Source organism: Emydura macquarii, unplaced genomic scaffold, assembly GCF_026122565.2.
Source record: "Emydura macquarii macquarii isolate MOO-44397 ecotype Brisbane River unplaced genomic scaffold, CSIRO-AGI_Emac_v2 contig_1253, whole genome shotgun sequence".
In the NCBI taxonomy this organism is placed as follows: Eukaryota; Metazoa; Chordata; order Testudines; family Chelidae; genus Emydura; species Emydura macquarii.
Window position 1 is genome coordinate 11798401 of NW_027131390.1, and position 21511 is coordinate 11819911.

The window sequence follows — 21511 nt, forward strand, 5'->3', positions numbered from 1 at the left end:
AAGCAGAGCAGAAATGCAATAAAAATAATCATATTGCTTGGTTTTAAAATATGCAGTGTGGTAGCTGTGTCAATCCCAGGATAGCAGAGAGACAAGGTGGGTGAGGTAGTATCTTCTATTGGACCAACTTCTGTTGGTGACAGAGACAAACTTTGGAGATTACACAAAGCTCTTCTTCCAGTCTGGGAAACCTACTCAGAGTGTCACAGCTAAATACAAATGGAACAGATTGTTTAGCGTAAGTAGTTAACACAAACTACTATTTATCAGTGACACTTTGTGCTAGGTTCCCAGGCCTGAAGAAGAACTCTGTGTAAGCTTGAAAGCTAGTTAGTCTCTCACCAACAAAATTTGATCCAATAAAAGATTCTCGGCTACCTTGGTTTTAAATCATATTTATTTAACCAGCTGCCTTGCTGTATGAAAACATGCAGCAAGTGTTGGAAATTTAAGTCGATAATTCAAGTAGAGCTGTCCAAGAGTGGTGAGTGGGGACTTGCGGAAGGCAGGTTCTCTCATTCTTCGTCAGCTGAACACCAGCTCTCCACCAACAGTCAAGTGGGGAGCAGCCAAGAAATTGAGTGCAGCTGCTTGCAAAGAGATTACAGTACAGATGGACAGCGGATGTCTGCTTGGTCCCTGAGTACTCCAGTCACAGCTTTGCTGGTGTCTGGCAGAACCACAGTAAGCATTTTTGTCTGTTAGGTTTACTTCCCTCCTTACCCCAAATCACGTTATTTATATACAAAACAAGTTTTTTTTCTGGTACATGGCTAGCTTTATTTCAAAGCAAGCTGGGCAAGTATGTAATGTGCTTAGTCCATTTGCACTTCTAAAAAGGGCCAGATCATCAATTTCCACTGACTTCATACTTTCAGGATCTGATCTTAAACTGAGGCACAACCCACTAGCCAGGTACTGTGTAAAATGATGTATTAGCCTTCAAATGCATTATGATCTAGCTAACACATTTTAGGCAGCTCTCCTAAATAGACTTATAGCTTAACATTACACTGTGAGTAGTCCAATTGACTTCAGTGTGATTACTCACAGCCTGTAAAATTAAACATACACAAATCTTTGCAGGATCATTACCCTAGCTATTACAATAATTATGCAGTAGATCACGCCTATCTTAGGGAAGTGCTGAACATTAGACACTCCAGCTGACTACAACGGGAGTGGCAAATCCTCAGCAGCTGGTCCTTAATGCCCAATTTATAATAGGAGTACAAGTATTCTAACCATTTCATGCAAGTATCTTACTGAGATTGTAAACTCTTTGGGAGCAGGGATCATCTTTTTGTTCTGTGTTTCTACTGCACACAGCAGACGGGTTCTAATATATGATAGGCACCAATGAAATACAAATAACTGAATTATATGGAATTATGCAAGAAACTAGTGCATGCTTGATCATTAGCCATCTGAAAGTTAGTTTTCATAGTTCAATATATTATAAATTAACATTTAAGAGATTTACATAAAATAAAAACATATTTTATTCTTTAACTTCCATAATTAAGACATTACATCTTATTCCTGAGCAACATCAATATACATGTTTAACCAGAAAACATCTACAAACTTCTTTTGAGTTTAAAAGCAAAATCTTAGAAAATTCTGTCGTTATTTTACAAAAGCCATGAAACACAAATAAATCATGCTGAACTGTCCAAACTATGGAACTAGAGGGGCTCAGATAATGTGTGCCTAAGAAGAAAGATAAGGAAATTGATAATATGAAAATACGTAGGGGTGGAATCTGAATGCAATCTATAACCTACCAAGGAAAGGGTCTGCTGAAATTATGCCTAGAGTTATTTCATAGGTTAATATGAAGTAAAACAAATCAGATTGGCATTTTTCATTTTAAAGTGCATGTATTACATTTTATTCACTTTATTTGTGTTTTACCATCTAAACTGAAAAGTTCAAATTCAGGATTTGCTTGTTTGTAAAAGAACATAAGTGATGCAAGAGCATGTATAGAATCAGTATATTTATTTGCTTTTAAGTAGTATGACAGAATGGTGCAAAAACATCAGAAAACTACACTTAAGGAAATATTTAGTTCCAGTTCTAGATATAGTCACTTCCTTACCTGTAAGTGTGTGAATTATATATGTGCATAAACCTATGCACATAAATAGCCATTTCAGGATCAATGGGGAAAAGTTTGCTTTTCGTGGCTGTAAATATTGCATAGAGAAAAAACACTTATGCCACTACAGTGGAAAAGAAATATTTACATGGTAAACAATTGCAATAGTTGGTCTTCATTACAACTATATAAAACAGCAAAAAGCAAAATCTGAAGAGACAGGAGGCCCAAGTTTTCCAAAGTATACAGACAATATTTTCAGCAAGAAGTTGTCTTCAAACAAAAAGGTGTCATACACAACAGTACTTTGAGTAGCAACCGTTTGTCATTGATTACTGTGAACCTGAAAAAGGCACTCAACATATGAACATGTTTTTAACAATAAGACTAGACTGGGGTAAAACCTGGTTTAGAAGGCTGTAGAAATCACCATTATTGAACGATGCGGTGGAAAACACAATATAACATGAATGATAACTGCAAATGTTTTACTACTACTTTATTAGAGCAGAAGTTACCAACATGAATGATACGCCATGTAATGAAGGTAGCTACATCACATTAATTTAGTATCTTACCATGTAATAAATAAAGCATACTAAAATGAAAGCTAAAACAGTAAGTATGTTGTCCTAAATTCAGACCAGAATCTGTTCCATTTCCATCTACATCTTCATGAGGGACTTAGCCACAGCTGCTTTTGCACAATCTTCTAAATAGAAAAGTAGATATTAAGCCAAGGTTCTAGTCTGCATGCAGCAGAGATTTATAAAAGTTAGCAACATATTGAAAATGTAGTATTCTCTGGGAATTATCTCTAAGCTCCCTTGAATAAGTAGCTATCTCACTGCTTGTGCCTCCAGAAAGGCACCTTTCCAAAATCTTGCAAGCAGTTTTCATCTTGTATTGAAGGTAACCTTCATGCTGATGGTTAGCATGCTGAAATCATCCTTTCATTGTTCAAAGTTTAGAGCTTTGTTTGGAATAGCCTCACTCAACATCTCAGAAATGCTAAATCTAGTAGCAGTGTAATGATTTAAACCAGCCCAAGAAAACGTTTTCTGCCTTGTTCCTAGAATTTTAACTGAACGCTGAGGAACTTAGCTAGTATAGCTGCTCGGAGAAGGTTACAAAGTACTAGGGTGTGTGTTCTCAAATTTGGAAACTCACACAGCAAGTTTTCACCTGTTTTTTTTTCCTGACAACTGAAGAGCAAGTCCCCTTACCACACCACCTCTTGCCAAACCATCACCTTAACAAAGGAGGCACTTTGAATGTATAGTTCCTTTAAGATTTATTCCATCTATGTATAAACAGTTTTGTGCACCACCCATTTATCTGTATATTACTAGATACCAGAATGCAAATGTTTTATGGCTCCCCTGGACTCAGCTGGGTGCCACTCAAAGGTTTCAACTCATTAAGCTTCAAAACTCTTAGCAATTGGTTCACAATAGCTTGTGTCATGCACTTGGGTAACTTTTTGGTCTTTTTTCATATCAATCCCAAATCCATACAGATTGTTTTTGTAGCTTGTATTGTCCTACCACTCCAGCATGCATAAAGGAGTCTAAACAAAATAGACTATTTTAGACTGCCTATAATCACTAAAGACCAGGCCTTAAAGTTCCCTTCTTAGAGCCATATAAAAGCCCCTCTCTCACCCCCCCCCTTTTTTTTTTTGGCTTTTATGAGCAGCTTCAAGACCCCACTTCCATTAACCAGCAACTATTCAGCATTCTCTTTTGGGTTCTGCTCCACAGACAACATCTGGGTACGGAGTTGTCTGAATTATCTCAACAGGAAATAGAGGACATCCTCCAACATGTGCATCCATCTCTTTCCTCAACGTTAATTTCCTCTCATCTCCTGTAGATGAGAAAAAAAAGTTATTTGAAGTGGGTTTCCCGAAAAAAAAATGCTGAAGTGAGGCAGACATGTAACCACCATTTAACTATAGCATAGTAGACTGAATCAGGATTCAAAGGGGAAAATAATTTCATTCCTGTGGGAAGATCAGAAGGCCAACTGTATAGCTCCTCAGTCAGTTCAAACAATACTTTCATCCCCATCTGTGCTGCACACTGTTCTTTCCCAGTTAACTTTTCCACAGTAGTATGGCTCTAGAACTATTTAGCAAGCACATTATTTTACTGATCTTCAGAATTGCACATATATTCCTTCCAAAATGTGATGAGCTGTTCATTGTGCACAATTTATCTCCAATAGATCACAACAGGAGTAACAAGATAGGCATTTATAGCAGGTATTGGCTATTGTGCATGTATTCAAGATACAGACATTGCCCTCCAGTTAGCTGGACAAAGATAATACTTTTCAGCTTTTATATCTTTCTTTGCAAATCTTTTGCTGCCAAGAAAAGACTGCTACTCACTCCGCTCAACAGGTGGGAAACTTGATGACAATGATTGGGACAGCCTCAGAAGTAAAGGGGGAGCAGATGCTGTGGGAATGCAGATAGCCCCTCCTCCTCTGGAGGCTCTTTCATCCATTGGCCAGCTAGAGGAGGAAGAGAGCTGATTGGCCCCTCGCTCTCTCCTTTCATTAATTTAAACCTTAGCTCAGGTCTTTGGGAGCCTCTTCTTGCTCCACTTCAACATCAGCAGAAGGATTTCTTAGGTTCCCAGGTTCACGATGAAGAAGAATCATGGTGGCTTCTGCCACCAGGAGAAGCAGTGCCTAGACAAAGGTAGGATCTCCAGGCTGCTTATCCCTGGGGGGGCTGCACTCCTGTCCTTCAACCTGGCAGCTTAGGCGCATAAAGAGCAAGAGCCCTGCACACGGTTATTGTTACAGCATGCTCTCACAGCTGCCCAAATGCGAACAGGAACCCTGCACAGATCAGGCATGGTGCTGCGGTGCAGCCCCCCGCCCCAAAGAGTGCTGCTGAACTAAACGATTGTCTAGGTGTCAGAGGAATTAGTGTCTCCTCCTCCTAAACTACTTTCAACAGTTAGGTGAGCTTGACTGCCAGAGCAAGTGTGTCAGTAACCTTAATTTTGCACAGAATCCTTAAACCTTTCAAACTGAGGTGTGTGTCACCTTGGTTCTATTTCACTTCCCCCATCTCACCTGCTCTTTGGTGAGATCCCTGCAGCAGAGAGGCATCAGCATGGATGGCATCTTTTGATGCTGCTGCCATCACATGAAATGTTTTGAATTTCATCTTATGGTGGAACATTTTGCTACATTTTCTCTGTATCTTTTTTAGTGACTCCAATTGTCTCCAACTGTCTGTTTCAGAGAAGCCATGTTCATCAGGTAAAATGTTAGGGGAGGACTTTTTTCTCTTCTTTTTGTGGGTATTTCTCACCTTTTTGTTGGATTTCCACTCACTTTTTTGCCCTTCATGTTTTAATTTACTACTGCACCTCTTGTGTGATTTTTTAAGCTTATGTCTACACTGCTTTGCCAAGCCACCATGGGTAGAATTTGAACAGAAGCTACATTTGCTGGATTCATTTTCTGGATAATTTTGACCTACATTTTTAACACAGACAAGGAATTTTCTCTCCATCTCTCTGGAGAGGGCGCATGCTTTATTGCTATCACTGTAAACATCTTTGTATCTTCTTTCTTTTCTCTTTGCTGAGCTGCCAAGTGCCTCACTAAAGTACTCAGAATCACTACTGATCTCTTCCAGTAAATCCTTTAATTTGTTTGCAGAGTCTGAGGATTTGTATGGTGGGGCAACTTCTCTTCTGTTATTGTCTTGTTTGGATTCTTTATCGTGACTAGTATTGGTGCCTCCACAGAAGGAATTATTACATTCAGCATATGGTAAATTAGCAATGTCAAATGAGTCATTCCACTGTACTTGGAACTTTTTTGTAAACCCTCCAGCGTAGGCCTTGTTTTTTGACACACTCTCTGTAGGCTCAGATTTCCGAATCGTGATCTCCCATTTATACTTATCATCCCCGCTACAATTTCCCTTGTCAGAGTTTTGTACAAAACTCACTTCTGTAGAGCGTTGCCCATGTTTGTTCTCCAAGTTGATCTGAAAGTCATTCCCATTATCAGACACTACCCTCTGCCACCAGGACTTGCTCACAGTGCTTTTTGGCTCGACGCAGACACGTGCGTAGCTTGGGGTTTGATAATAGTTTAATAAATAATGTATAAACTCGTCCGTTTCATAAATCTTTTGCTTTTTGCAGTACCCTGTATCAGATGCTTTTCCAGACTGCACTACGGTCAAAGGAGGACAGTCCTCTCTCTCAAGGGATTCTATGACCTTGCAGTCTTGAGTCACTGTAATCTGTAAAGACCCACAGTCAGAGAAGATGTACTCATCCCTGCCAGTTAATTTACCAGTGCTTGCTGCTGTAGCTGGATCATTTAAGATAGTTCTCACAAGATGACAAGGTGATGCAGGTAGATTAGTTGGCACCTCTTCCTCACTAAGAGAGGTTTTATCTGTTTGAAATAACTGACTCTTAAACTTTTTCTTATCCTGCAGTTCTTTGTGTAGAAGATAACAGGATTCTCTCTGCTCTGTCTGTGTGTTTCGCAACTCTGTTTCAGGAAAGCAATCCTTTCTTATATCTTCAGGGTCCAGCAAGGGCTCCACTTTTTGGCTGGTCAACTGTGCAAAATCCTTTAAATAAAATCAAAGAGAAAATTACACTTGAATGGAACAGACAAAATTTGTGCAGAGAAACTATACCGAGCCAAACTGTGAACTAACTTGCAGGCAAATGCAATTTTGCTCAAGTCAGGGCAGTTGTCCAGGTGTAACTGAGGGCAGACTTTTGACCTACTGTATCTACTGTATTCGGGCCATGATCATACAAGATTCTGCAGCTCTTCTGTGAAAGCTGAGGGTCCTCACTACCTCACAGGACTGGGCACTTAATAAACTAAAATATTTGCCCTTAACAATAAATGTCATTGGCTACATTATTAGGCTAACCTTGCTGCTTTTAACTGATTTGCAACCACTAAAAAATCATTTTATGTATTTATCCCTTTGACTATAGCATTGTACTAACTTTGCTAATTATGCTAAAGTGCTGCACTTTTATAAATGAAATATTTATCTAAGAATTATTAGATAAATGGCTTTAAATTACAATATTTTGTAGCAGCTGCAAATATAACTAATTTAAAACTTTACAGGTCATGAAACCAAGGAATTAAAAGGTCCTCCATCTCTCTCCAAATGTTTTCTGCCTTTAAAAAGGTTTATTTAAGACACCCCTCTCCTTCTGCAGAATTTAAAATGTTCTGCTGTCAGTTAGCTTTAAAGAACACTATGTCACACAGATTGGCTGGTGCTTGTTGAGGGATGTTCCAAAGCACTGTAAGAAATATTAAACATCAGGGGTTGAAAAAATTCACTTGCCAGTGACTGGTAGCAAGCTTTCCCTGGCAAGTGAAGGCGCCTAAGTTAATTATTGCAGTATTTAACCTTTAATTAAATTTCTAGTCCATGTGGCTAAGAAGATAATCCTTCAAATGCAAATCAACGAAGTGAGCATGTAGACAAACACCTCCAGTGCTGCCTCTGCTGCTCAGATTTTCCTCACCATTAGCAGAGTGTAACTGACAAAAGCTGTGGTAGCCTCACTTTGGATATGCTGTACTCTCTGGGCAGCAGTGAAACTGACAAGATTCATGTTAATTTTATTCTGCTGTTTGGAGAAGCTCTGAGCAGCAGAGGCAGTAATTGGAACTATTCATGGGAGAAGAGGGCCCAAAAATAGCAGAGACTCTCTCACAGGATGCTGGGGAAGGATTATAATAGTAGATATACATACCCTTCCAACCTTTCTCCTTTTCAGCATGGTAATGAAAACCAGGGAGCTGATTCAAATTTACCAGACCCAATGGACAGAGACTGATACAAAAGATGTAGCCTCAAACAGGGACCAGAAACAGTTCTCTGGTCAGAATCTCAACACATTTTCCCTTATGGGCACCTGTGAGGAAAGGCTAGATCATCACTAGGAGTTTGCTATTAGGTCTTGTTAGCATTTCCCCAACTCCAAGCCATCCTTCTTATCAACCTCTGGCCATCAGGTGTCTGGTAAATTTTTCAAGCCCTACTATAAACATCCTTTAAAACAGAATATTTTTTTAAAAATATTCTTACTTTTACTCGGTTTAACAGCACTGTAAGCAGCCTTATAGACTCCACTCTTCTCTGAGCTAGTAGATATTTCCTCTCTTCCCATTCAGGCATATTCTCTGGCCACTGCTCTTCTTCAGCTGTTACCTTCTGCTGCTTGCTTGGGCGTTTCTCATCCCGATCTATCTGCCTGTGTTCTCTCCTCTTGAGCTTAGCCTTCCTTTTTCTTTCTCGAGCATTTTTTTCATCATCACGTCTTTTTCTAGGTAATTATTAATATGGGACAATTTAGATGACACTCATTTTACTTGTTAACCCCTGGAGGGTGAAAAGTAGGATTTTAGTATGCTAACAGCAAGTGAGTCAATGCTAGGAATCTATTTGCTGTTTCAATCAAGAAATCCTTGTGCCTAGGGTAGCATGTTTTAAAGTCAATGGCATTCATCCAACATACATCCAATAGATGCAGAGATTTAGGACAGTTTGTGTTTCTCTTGAAATCTCTTGTATTCTTAGACTTTTCTCATAATAAATTGTCTCTCTCTAAAGAACACAGAGGTTGTTCATGTTATAGTCTCTTCCAGGTCATAGCTGATAATTTGCACCATTCCCCTTCATTTTCAGTTAACACCAATAACTAAGTTAACACTAATAACACAAACTTTTGGACCCAGTCCTGTGGTCGTTATGCAAGCAAAACTCTCCTAAAAGTTAGAGGGGTTTTGCTCATGTTAAAGACTACAGGATAGTTCCCAGGAATTCAAGTTGAAATTATCACCATTTTGGAAACTTGAGGATTGTACATTAAGTTCACTTGAGTCTTACAGAAAACAGTTTTACTACACAAAAAACAGTGTCTCAGATTCCAGGAATAAAAATGTATATATGCATATAAAAATTAAATGTTTTAAAGATTCAAATAATATGGGTATTACGTTTGGTTCCAGATTTAAAGATATTGCATTAGAGTTGCTAGATTTACCATTTCAGCTACCATTCCTACATGAATGGGTATGTTCCTGGAACAATTTCCAATGGCAGACAGGCAAAAACTCCCTATAGAAGTAAGAACTTAGTACTGTGTTATAATTGTCCAGATACATCTGAAAACACTGCTTTCAAGATAATAGCAATGAGGGAGGATGCACTTAATACACTGGGACTTTCCAGCCAACACTGAGGCATGTGGAATCCTAGCTGTCATGTGTTCTATACTGTATATTTATTTTACTTCAGGACACAACTAGGCTGCATATTACTACTTTGAGGTGTTACACCAATCATGAAATAATACCACAAACAAGATCTTAAGCCACCAGGCTTCCTGGGTTCCCCAGGTCTCTTCCAGCCCCACTTTTCTATGATTACCACATATCTAACCTGACATCAGACTACCCTCTCTGTTAAAACTGTTAAAATACTGTTTTGCTGCTCTTTCCAACTACAGCACACATTGTTAGTAATACAACTGATCTAAGCTTTTACCTTTAAACTTTGAGCAGTCAATACATTTCTGTAACTATATGTTCAGCCACTGGAAACAGGGCCAGGATGATGATTTGCTACCTTCCTGTGATGATCTGCTCTCAGCTATTTACTGATCTACAGTTCCACTGCAGAAAAGACTCCTTAGGCCTTCACATGGTTTAAAACAAACTTTTATATGGAATTTGATAGATTACTAGAGTGACTGAAAGAAAAACAAACCATGGATCTGTAAGAGGAGAGATACAGCAGAGGGAGCAACAAGGGCACACAGTGTTTGTAATTGAGAAGGTCCAGCTGGTGTCTAGACAGCTTAAGACCACTTCTCCAATCACAATCTTCTTTTTCCACGCACTGTATAGGTCTACTACTCCTCTCTTAATCTAGTCCCCTTCATCTGATGTCTACATAATTGAAGATACTATGCTTTTTTGCCTTTGTTTTTGTTACACCTGATGAATTAGACAATATTCCGTTTTCAGTTTGAGTTCTCTAGTGTGTGTCAATTTCTGTTCTACCCTTATCTAGGCTTGGGGATTTTGTATTTGGTGTTCCTCTCTTGAGATTTTGTTGGGAGCAGACATGGGTGTAAATTTAAAGAAAGTAGAACACTCACTGAAAACAAGTCTCTCACCTTGCAGCCTCCTCTTCCTCTTTCTTTTTTTCCCTTTTTCTTTCTTGCTCTAGCTCTTGCAGCTTTTGGCTTTCCAGCCTTCTCTTTTTGATAGCTCCTTTGCTGAAATGTTTGGTTGTATCAAAAGTCACCTGTTCCAGAAGAAACAGAATCAGAAGGCAGGGTTGTTCATGAATTATAAAAAGACCATGAACTTGTCAATTGACTGGGTCACATTATTTACACAAAACATAAAGTGTATACAATTTAGAAAACCTCCACTCTATTTCTGCACAATTATATTTGAAATATGAGCATTTATTTCTGCTGCTTTTTAGCCTAGCACACTGACTACAACCTGCAGAATTTACACTGATAGCTACCTCCTATTTTCAAATGTTACTATAAGCGTTACTTACAAATGTCACCTTACCCTGTGCCATTAGTGGCTCATAAACTGTGTCAACATGCCTTTGACAGCCGTAGGTGTTACTTGTGGGGTTTGGAGACATGGCATTTTCAGTGGGGAGTTCCTAGTTGTGGAATTCTCTCCCTCTGCCAGAGCCTGAGTTTACTGATTTTCAGTGCACTGTGTGAGCCACATCTTCTTGGTCAAGCATTTGCCTGACTACAGGCAATCAGTGGATTACGGGTGGCTTGTTGGTTCAGCAAGGGGGCTGTCTGTTGAGAACTGTTTAACTCAATGTGATTCTGGGGGCACATGGAAAGAAAACATCCAAGCAAACAGCACTTTATCCAAGCTGGAAAACCAAGTCATTTGGAGCGTGATTTCTAAACCATTATCTAATGATTGCTACATATTCAAGAATCACAGATAATTTGCATGCTTTGTGCTGAGCTAAATACTTGGGGAAAACAGGCATATCTCAATGACTAAATCTAAGTTTTAGATGAACACTGCTAAAGCAGCTAATAGAGTTTTTGCAGGCATGCAAATCTCCCACTTTCTTTCACAATGTAACGCAGGGTCTGCCCCAAACTGATTCATCCTCCAACACTGTTCACTGTATCTACCTTAATCAAAGCACAATGCCAAGCAGAGCAAGGATGCGTCATACTAGAAGATCAAAGTGACTACAAACACTTTTGTAAAAAAGGAGAAAGGAAGGCTGTTGCTGACACTGTTTTTGGGTTTACCAATGCAGAAACCAATGTCTTCAGAACAGCTCCACCAGGTCCTGACCGCCCAGTACCTATCAGCTCCAATGCCCATCCAATTGATTCATAAACTTGATAACTTTTTACTTTTATTTTACCAATGGAGAAAAAGGTTTCAGGAAATCAACATGCAAAGACTTTTTCCAGGTCAGTCATACTAAAGGATTAAAATCTGGATTGAGAGGTCAACAATACTCAACCAAGAAACAAATCCATACAAAGCAAAAACTTTATGCAAACAAACCAGACAGAATGCTGCTTCTAAAGACCAGCTTTGTGGCTGGTTCACCTGTGGTCCTTGACTCAATGAGAATGGACTACACATAAAGCCAGAGTATAGATGGGAACTGAGGATGAATAGCTGATGTACCAGTCCATTCGCTTCCTCCCGCAAATGGCAGCACTCTGTTTCTGTATATAAATTCCCTCCTCAAGTATCCATCCCTTAAATATTTACACTGGCTACATTGCCTTTTTTTTTCTTTTTTTTTAAAAGCAGATTTCGATTAGCATTAATGACCTTTGTAGCAGTCTCAGCATTTAAGTCTTGATTGGCCAGGGACTTTTCTGCTGTCCCTTTTGTGGTTTTTGACTAATAAAGGACTGCTATGGAAGTCTTTATGGTAGTGTATTTGGGCAAATATGGCATTGGCAGTATCAAAAGATATAGCCAGTGATGCTTACCTTCATGTTACATGCCAGAGTTTTTCCATCATCCCCTTTAAACATCAGCTTCATTCCCCTAAGTGACTCCATAGCTTTCACAAAAGCTGTGTACTCTTGGTACTGGACAAAGGCTTCAAATGTCTGTAGACCTCCAAAAAGGAAGTTATTTAAATTTCCTCCCACCATTTCTTCTCTATAAGGGTCAAGCATAGGGATATCTATGTTCTTGATCTTTCCAAAACTTTCGAACACCACTCTTAAAACATCTTCACTTGGCTTTTCGCTATTTGAGCCCTTTAGTGCAAACTATTTGCATGGCAGCCCTTCAAAATAGATGCAATCAGGAATATCACCAGTTTGCTCAGTAAGGTCTTCATTTGTTCTCTCTCTCTTATCCAGGTAAGATGCCCACTCTTGTGGAGTTGGAAAGTCAGCATGTGCCTCAGTGGCCATCACTTTCAAGTCATCTTTAAAACCATTCAGTTTTATTACCTTTCCATGCAGTTTTTCCTTAAGTGTGAGGATCAACCTTTTAGTTTCTGCCTCTCCCTCAAATCGAATGAAATCCTTAGTGCTTTTTGAAACCCTAACAGTAGTAAACTGGTCTGGACAAATCATGTTCTTCAGCTTGTCCATCACTTCCCACTTAGAGAATGATCGGGTAGATTCTGTGTGTTCTGGAAACACCACATTGATAGTCAGTTTTGCTACTGGTTTAAGATACAGATGCTGAGAAGCACAGAGCTCCATAGCTTCAGAGTTATCATACACTACAGTGATTGTCATTGTGTCCAGTGCCCTTTAGAAAAATAATTAAAACCATGTTAAGCTAAAAGACATGGAATAAAAAGTGTAAAAATATCCTCTAGTGCAAAATGTAAGTGAGTCTCTTGGGAAATAATTTCATTTAACATTCAGATGAAATTACTAAGAAAATTATACTGTAATTTATACTAGTCTATAATTTTAATTACAATGCAAATAAACTGTGTTTGAGTAAATATATCCTGTAAAATGCATGATCAAGAGATGCTAACTCCAGATTTTCTATCATCAAACTAAAATAAAAACAAGAGTCAAAATTCTACTGCAACATGCCTGTCATAGCCTCAAGAGAGATCAGTAAGTCAAAGCCTGGAATACATTCTCCCAAATCTGTGTATAAACTACACAGGAAAAAGTTAAAAACAGTAACCAAACAAAAATGGGGACAAGTTAAATACATTCCTAACACCAATATTCTTTTCCACTTAAAAGAAAAATGAAGACATTACTTGTACTAGGTTAGATAAATTACTAAATAATAATTTGCTCTATATATTATGATCATGTGTAAATTAATCAGATCTAAAAGCAATCTGACACAATTGCTGGATAGCCTGTTCTTAAATAGCCTTGTTAGCTGGACAAGTTTTACCAGATTTGACTAAAATATATTAGCAAGAAATTCAGCTAGGATTTTGCAATCTTTATCAGGGAAATTATAGTTCATCCATCATTCGGTGTCCTTTGTGAGCACTGGAATCAGTGAGATAAGATGAGTTCCTACACTCAGTGCTCATAAATTATCGTTCACTGCTGGTTCATAAATGTATAATAAACTGGTTGTTAACCTTTGGTTCTTGTAACCTTTGTGGAATTCCACCAAGATGCCATCAAGGCCAGGGTTCTGACAATTTTGTATGGACTAGTTTGTCTTCAGATCTTCCCTTCCCACAAAGGAGAAAAAATAGGTTAATTTACTGCTCGTTAAACCAACCATTAAATCAGCCTAAAATTTTTTTAATCCATAATTTATCTTAAAAATAAAACTGGAAATGCTAATTATCTCTTTAAAACTATATTTAAATATTCTGAAGGAAGAAGTGAGGAAAAGAGTTTTCCTAATGACATATACCACGATGCTTGTACTAACACAAATACAAACCTTATATTAGCTAAGGAATAGTACCAGTGAAATGCTTGGTTGGTTAAGGACTGAGAAGAAATGTCTAAAATCTGTACAATTATATGTAACTCTCAGCTCAATACACTGTAATAATTTATACACGTGGCTACAATCTATTATACAAGGTAAGTCTGTCTTATATAGTTTAAATCCTTGCAATTTAGCTTGGATGAATATATAAAATCATCCATGTGGATGGATCCAGAAATCAAGATTAACAGCACAAAGTATATTGTCCTCACTGAATTCAAGAGTGCATTTGGGAGACTGGACATTTATACACAGATGGATTTGTATAGGATATTCCTAACTTCAAAGGAAATGTAATATTGATAGAATCTATCTATGACACAGAAAGAAATGCTGTTAGTCAAACTATAGATCTTAACCCAATCAAGTTTGCCAGATAAACCACACAATCTTAGCCAGCTGAAAAGAACAGGCTTGCAGCAATCCAAAAGCAGCCTTTAACAACAAAACACTGCCTGCAGTGAAGAGATTGGTCCAGAAATCATTAATAACATGGGCTCAAGACTGGGATTATTATTGATTAAAAAATTAACCTTGGATCTCAGAATGAGGTTAATACAAACAGGAAAGGTTGGACTGGACTCTGAGGAATGATGTTTTAAGATATATCTATAGATGTAGCAAATATGAAGAAATCATGCACATGTTATGACAGTGGCATCCAGTCAATGGTTTTTGGATACTCACCAGTTTCAATGAGAAAATTAAATTAAGCCTAGATACAGATCTATTCAGGGATCCAGTAACAATGAAGGGTGTTTAAATAGGATATCCTATTTTCACTTTAAAATTCCTTCTAAAAGAAGAACTGCATAGAGTTATTCTCCAAAAATGGAACTCTACTGCAACTGGAAATATCAAACTGGTATAGCAGTCTAAAATTTGCCAATTTGGAAAGGCTGTCTATGTGCAAATTGAAAAGTCTCCAGTACTTGCGGGTATTTGGTCAGCATTATTTTTAAAATTATAAAAACAAGACAAACTCAGAATCCCTTAGGAGTAGGAGGAGTCCATAACATCATAATAACCAACACACAAATAATTTGTCTTCCAACCCTGAAAATCAGGGGGATTTGATCTACCTAAAGTAATTCATCTTCTGCATCAACATGGATAAACTCTACACACACACACAAGTACAGCAAATTCATGCATTTTAATACCAGTGACCGGACAAACAGTAAAGCCTTTCTGAAACACAAACCCTTTTATTCAGCCTCCTTAGGAGCTATACAATTCTTAAGAGTGGTAAAGGATAAACAATACTTCTGCATTTCCCCTCCATTATCTTACACAGCTTATCAAAAACCACATCTGCAGGAGGTTCTGAGACAAACATTTATCACCAGAAGTGGGATCTAATGAACTTTCTCCACTTTCAAGGATCGATCAAATTTTGTTTCTAATGACCGTTTCAAAAGAGCTTGGCTCTCAATAATGGCTTTTGGCATCTCCTTATTTGGTACAGAGACCTCTATTTTGAATATTGTTATGATGGGGCATTCATCCCACATGAACATGAATGGGGTTAAAATGGCAAGAGAGGCCAATCAGACTTAGGCTGCACCTGCTGGGGAGCTAAGGAGCAATAAGACTGAGAATGAAGCTCACCTGGGTTGGAACAGGCAGGGTGTCTATAAAGCCTAGGAGTTGAGGGTGGACTTGGGTTGTAGTCACACTCTCTGATACAAGGGGTAGAGTAGGCGTGTGAGAAAGACAGGGCAGGAAGCAGTCCAGGGAAGGAGCAGTAAGGCCTGAGATGGACAGAGATGAATTGCTGGTTTGAAGGCCCCTGGATTTGAACTTGGTGCGGAAGGACCAGGTTCCCCTACCAACCACTGTAGGAGTGGAGCAGTCAGCACAGTGGAGATGGGTTGACACTTTGAGGAAGGAGACTCTGATAATAGCCTGGAAGAGAAGGATGATGTTGACTTAGCCAGAGGGCTCAGCCATGAAGGAGAGGCACTGCAGATTCTCACTAGCAGGAGAGCAGCTGCTGAGTGAGTGACTGAGGAATGGCCTAGCTGACTACCGGACAGGGTACTGACAGTGGGGAGCTAACTCCCCAGATGAACCATGAGGCAGTGCCGCCAAGCAGTGAGTAGCAAGACCCTATGACAATTGTCTAGCACCTCCATTTTTCTACACAGGAGGATGTGTTCCTTTCCTAAGGCTCCCAAAACTCTCTTCATGCTCTGTACTGGAATTTAACAAATTCTGACTTGCTTATACTTTGTTTGATCTCCTAAAATACCAAATGTATGTACAGTCTTCTTTACACACAATGGAGATATGTTGCTCTCTAGATTTTCCATCAAGTATTTAAGTGGCGATAAGCTTTCAGGGAAATCTCAGTCAACTGTCTTACTTCTGAGACTCCACAACCCACATTGAAAGAAAACAGGAAAGCAGGTAAAACCACCACATTCGTCCCTATCCCTTACAACAAATGCCAGCACCTGATCACATTTACAAGTCCTCGGTCTTGCTGCAGTTGGGAAAATAACTTTTTTCTTAGCCATTACCTTAGTTGAGATACAGCCCAAGCCAAGAGAAAGATACACCTACAGAGGGGCTCAAGAGATTGAATATTGTTTAAAATGTACAGAGTCCCAAAAGGGAGTTGTAGTGGAGCACTTCTATATAGCTATTATTCCTGGAATACCTCTTTGTATCCAGTCAGAGTGTATGTATTTTGAAGAAGATCTTGACCTCAGGGCAAGAAACAGCCTAGTGAATCAGAGTACCCACAAGAAACAGGGCTTGATTTTTCTCTTGGAGAAGTTAGCATGAGGGTCTTATCTCGCAGGTAATAAGATCAGTATGCTCATGGAGCAGCAGCTAGAGCAGAGGCTGGAGCACTGCATTGCTGCTGTTGAGGAACTACTGCCAAAACAGATTGGAACTGCTCACTGCTTTGTTAGGCAACGCTGACTAGTACTGGAATTAATTTCTGAAATTAAAAGTATATATAGTCTTGGTACATTGGGGTTCACCCTTACTTATATTCTTGTTAGAAGAAGTTTATTGCATAAACCACAACTATTCTAAAAAGCAAACCATGTTGATGCTGTTCATAGCTATACTGGTCTAGTGTTCTTTGGGATAAACTATTATCTTTTGTAGTTTTGCTACCTCTTGCCTTAACACAGACTGTAATTTTCCACAAGGCTAAACTGAGGTGCACTAGACCTATAATCTAGAACACGCCACTGCATAACCATGTGCCCTTTTTCCACAAATTGCAACATTATGGTCCATAAATCCTTAGAAAAGTAAGGCCATGTTGACATCGCTATGCTGTCAGAAGAGTCTAGTGTAAACTAGGGGTGTAATTTTTCCATTAAACCTCTATACTGGCACAGAAGTGCTTTTCCTAGTATAGCTTATTCAGCTCACGAATCTGCTGTAAGCCATACTATCAAAATAACTTTTTTGATGGTAAACTGCATTTTCCCTAGGAGGATTTACTGATATAGCTATAGTAGCAAAACTTTTAAGTTGTAGAATAGGCTAGATTGGCCTATTTTACTGGGAGTTGTCATTACTCAGTACCTCTGTAAATCAGGTCAAATACATCTCTTCTAGGTAGTATAGAAAATTATATACTGCTAGAATCATCCAAATATATAACTGAGTGACTCTTCTATCAGGGTTCTACCTAGCATCAGTACCAAATATGAAATACTGTCAGACAAAGGTAGTGTGTCCCAGAGGACAGAGCACTAGACTGGGCCTCAGAACTGCTGAGTTCTATTTCCAGTTGTGCCACTGGCTTGCTAAGTGACTGGGTAAGCTGCTTCTTTTGGGGAGGGAGGGGAATGGGGATAATGATCTTTACCCACCTTTGTAAGGTGGTTTGAGATGTACAGATGACAAGTGCTATGCAAGGAGTTATACTAGGTGATGTTATATACACCATTTCTGACACTACACAAAATGAGTTTTACGTATCTGGCTCCTGTCTCTGTGTGCTCTAACCAATGAGCTATGGCATGTTCTGATGCCATTTGACTTAAATAGTCATTGGGACAGAGTGAAAATTAATTTATAGTCTGGTGGCTAGGGCACCAACCTGGAAGGTGGGAGACCCAAGACCAATTTCCTCTGCCCCAGTCATGCTTTCATTATTTAACCACAGTGGAATGGCTTCAACAGGAAAGACTGAGGGAGCCCTCACATTAGTAAAGCCCTTAGGCCTGTGGATCATGCACTCTTCTGAGAGCTGGGAGATCAAGTCCTTTCTCCCCCTTTGGTAGAGAGGAGACCTCTGACCTAGGTCTCCCACATCCCTGGTCAGAGCTGTAACCACTAGGCTAGAAATAAGATGGGTAGCAGTGGCACCACCTCCGCTGAAGAGAGATGGCATGGGACCTCATTAAGTAAGGTGCCTCTGAGTACACCTACCAGATCAGGCTCTTCATATGATTTCAGTGTTTGGTCACCTATCTTCCCCCAGTTTGTGAATCATTTGGGGATTTAGGCAGGAGAAAGGCATTCAACTGCTTAGAGGGAGGCAGTAGTGTGGCTGCCATAAGGCAGAAACTTGGTTCCTAGGGAACTTTTACCTTGACAATTTCAGCACAGAGCAAGTTTAGGTGCCTACTGGATATGGCAGGAATTTTGTGGGTCACAGTGGAGCCAAAACAGGGACTTGGGTGCCTAAACCTGATACTTAATCACCTAATCACTTTCATGGACTTTAAATGACAAGAGGAAGAAGACAACCAACTGAGAGGGGGAGAAGCTACCTTCTTACAGGTTGCCCATGCAACAAGGAGAAAGGAGGCTCCACAGCCTAGAAATGTAAGCTATTATATATTTAATTGTAACAGCATGAATTGTATCTAGTGATCTTAATGCCTCCTATGTACAGGGCTAGATATGTTGTGTGCTGTCTCCTTGGCTTTAGTTTGATTTATCTCCGTTCTTAATGAGATTATTTGAATTTCAGATTGTTGTGAGGCAAGGTCATTATGATATGTCCATTCAGGAAAGAGCCTTCTGACCGCCTGTGAGAGATGACTGGGGAGAAATCAATACCTATCCTACAGCGCTCAGCTGAGAAAGCTGCTAAGTGCAGTCCTGAAGAGGAATGGGGAAAGCCAGTTGACCACAAGGAGTGGCAAAAATAGGGCCTCAAAGATTTACTTCAACTTGCAATTTGGTTTTTTTAGTATATACCTAAAGTGCTCCAGTCTGGTGTGGACTCCCAGGTGATAGGGTGGTTTTTTAGTATTGTCATGATTTTAGATATGGTTTAGGTACTATGGAGATGGGTACTACAAGAAAACCTACATTTAGTAAGTGGCAGTCATGGTGCAAGTCAAAGTAATTCCCTCCTCCAACAGCACAAGAAGTTCATTGAATGCTCCTGGCAAGGCCTGTTCCCTAATTGGATTAATTCTTTCAGACAAGAGATCTCAATGCTGACAGAGTTTCAAGAGACAGGGACAGTCCACACAAGATGCTCTAAGGAAAATTAGATAATAGTAAAAAGTTCAGATGGTTAAAATCACTTCTACCCCCATGACTGATAGTGCCTTTAGTGGAATATTCATGTGCAATCAGTTACTGTTGGACGTTTTTGGTAGGCAAAAAATATAGATCCCATTAAGTGGAATGGTCACAAGATAACACTACCGTGATCCAGTAGGACACCTGTTCAAATCCAGCTCGTATTATTAGGGAACAATAGTCAAATTACTGAACAGGGCTAGTGTGAAATTAATTCAAGTGTCACAGCTAGCAGACAAGTGTCCCCCAACAACTACCATAAATAGCACCCTTGAGGTAGGCTCAGCAGAGATCAGGGACAGAAGGGGTCATGGAGAATGAACTTCCTTCTCCCAGAGGTGGTCCCTCGGGGTGAGGGAGGATGGTGAAGTAGCTTGCTCTAGAGTCTAGGTGATGGGAGAGTAAGGGTGGATTTCACACGCCAGGGCCATGCCAGGCCCTTTCACAAGCACTAAAATTCACTTCAGTTAAAAAGGAAGATGCTGGGACAAAGAAGAATAAAAAGTTACCCATAGAAGTAGCTCCTAGAGAGTAGGGACTGCCTCTGCTTCCAGTGCTAGCCACCTACCCTCCTGGCTGGTCTTTCAGTTAGGGGAGGCAAATGTATATGGAGAGGTCACCACCAGCGCAGACACTAGCGGCCAACAGGCAGGGGCGGGGGATTATATCGGCTGCAGTCAAACTACCCGGGGAAGTCATGTAGCACTGGCCCGGCCGGGGATCATTCTCCAGCCATGGGTGGGTCTGTTACTACCCCCGCTGAAGTCACAGGCCGGAGCCTCCCCGAGTCCGTGGGAGCAGCGTCCAGCCCTCCTGTCAAATCCTGTCTAAACGAGGTCCAGTGTCGGCCTGTCCCCACCCCCGCTAGCTCTGTTTCGATGCACTGGGGCGAGCGGCACCCCCACCCCGGCAGTGCTAGCCGAGAGCGGCGGGCAGCGGCGGGTTCAGGGCAGCGCCGCGCCCGGCTCTCCCGCTGCCTGCCCTGCCGCCAGGGGCCTGTCTACACCAGGGCTCCCAGTCTCCGCCCGGTTCACTGAAGCCGGGGGGGATGGTTCCTACTCCAGCCAGGCCGCAGCGCGCCTTCGACGCGGCACCTTCAGCCCCCAACCCTCCCGCCTTCAGCCCCTTTCCTCCATCCCCAGGGCGCCTCCCCCCAACAGCACCTGCCCGCCCCGCCCCCCGGCGCCTCCAGGCCCTGCCCCGCGCTTGCCACAGGGGCGGCCCCCGCCCCGCCGGCGGGCCCAGGCCGCTCGCTCCGGGCGGGAGGTGGCCGCCCGGTGCCCCCCGGACCGTTCGCTCTTACCCCTCAGGCCGCCGCTCCGCGCTGCCCCCGCAGGCCACATGCACTTCCGGGTTCGCCTCACACACCCCTCCCCCCCTTCAAGGCGGCGCGCGCCCGAGCTCAGCAGCTCGCCCGCCGCCGAGAGAGAGAGAGAGAGAGAGAGAGAGAGAGAGAGAGGCCGCGGAGCCGGGAGCTCGCCGCCATCTGCTCGCGCCAGCCCCTCCGTGGGGGGGCACCGGCCTCGGCCCCCGCTGGGTTTAACCCTCGCTGTGCTGAGCTGTGTCCCCGGGGGCGGACACCCGTGAGTGACCCGGGCCAGGCCTGGGTTCGGTGGGCAGCTGCACAGGCCTGACTGCCCGACCGAACCGGGCCGCGCTCCACGACACCGGCCCTGTGGGGCATAGACCAGGGGGTTCCCGACCTGTGGCCTGCAGCGGGGGCTCCCGTCCGCCGCAGAAGGGAGCCGCTGCCTAAGGACCCAGCCAGAGCGGGTTGCCAAGTGCTCCCTTCCCCTGGCTGTAGCAGGGAGCACAGCCAAGTGCTCTGCCTAGACCCATAGGTGCTGGGGTCCCAGCTGGACCAGAGGGAGGGGA

The 21511-nt window shown here is 41.4% G+C and overlaps 1 protein-coding gene and 1 long non-coding RNA gene across 2 annotated transcripts; one reads left to right on the forward strand and one right to left on the reverse strand.

Annotated features, from left to right (window-relative positions):
• Positions 1 to 1518: 1518 nt before the first annotated feature.
• Positions 1519 to 12949, reverse strand: LOC137153095 (A-kinase anchor protein 17B-like). Its single transcript, XM_067548155.1, is given in 5 exon segments — positions 1519 to 3973; positions 5198 to 6725; positions 8223 to 8460; positions 10318 to 10448; positions 12160 to 12949. Coding segments are annotated over 5 exon segments (2802 nt in total). The 5' UTR covers positions 12928 to 12949; the 3' UTR covers positions 1519 to 3836.
• On the forward strand, positions 4544 to 19338 carry LOC137153096 (uncharacterized). The gene is made up of 3 exons (XR_010919696.1): positions 4544 to 4814; positions 5337 to 5386; positions 19074 to 19338. It is a non-coding gene; the product is annotated as an uncharacterized lncRNA (long non-coding RNA).
• Positions 19339 to 21511: the final 2173 nt, after the last annotated feature.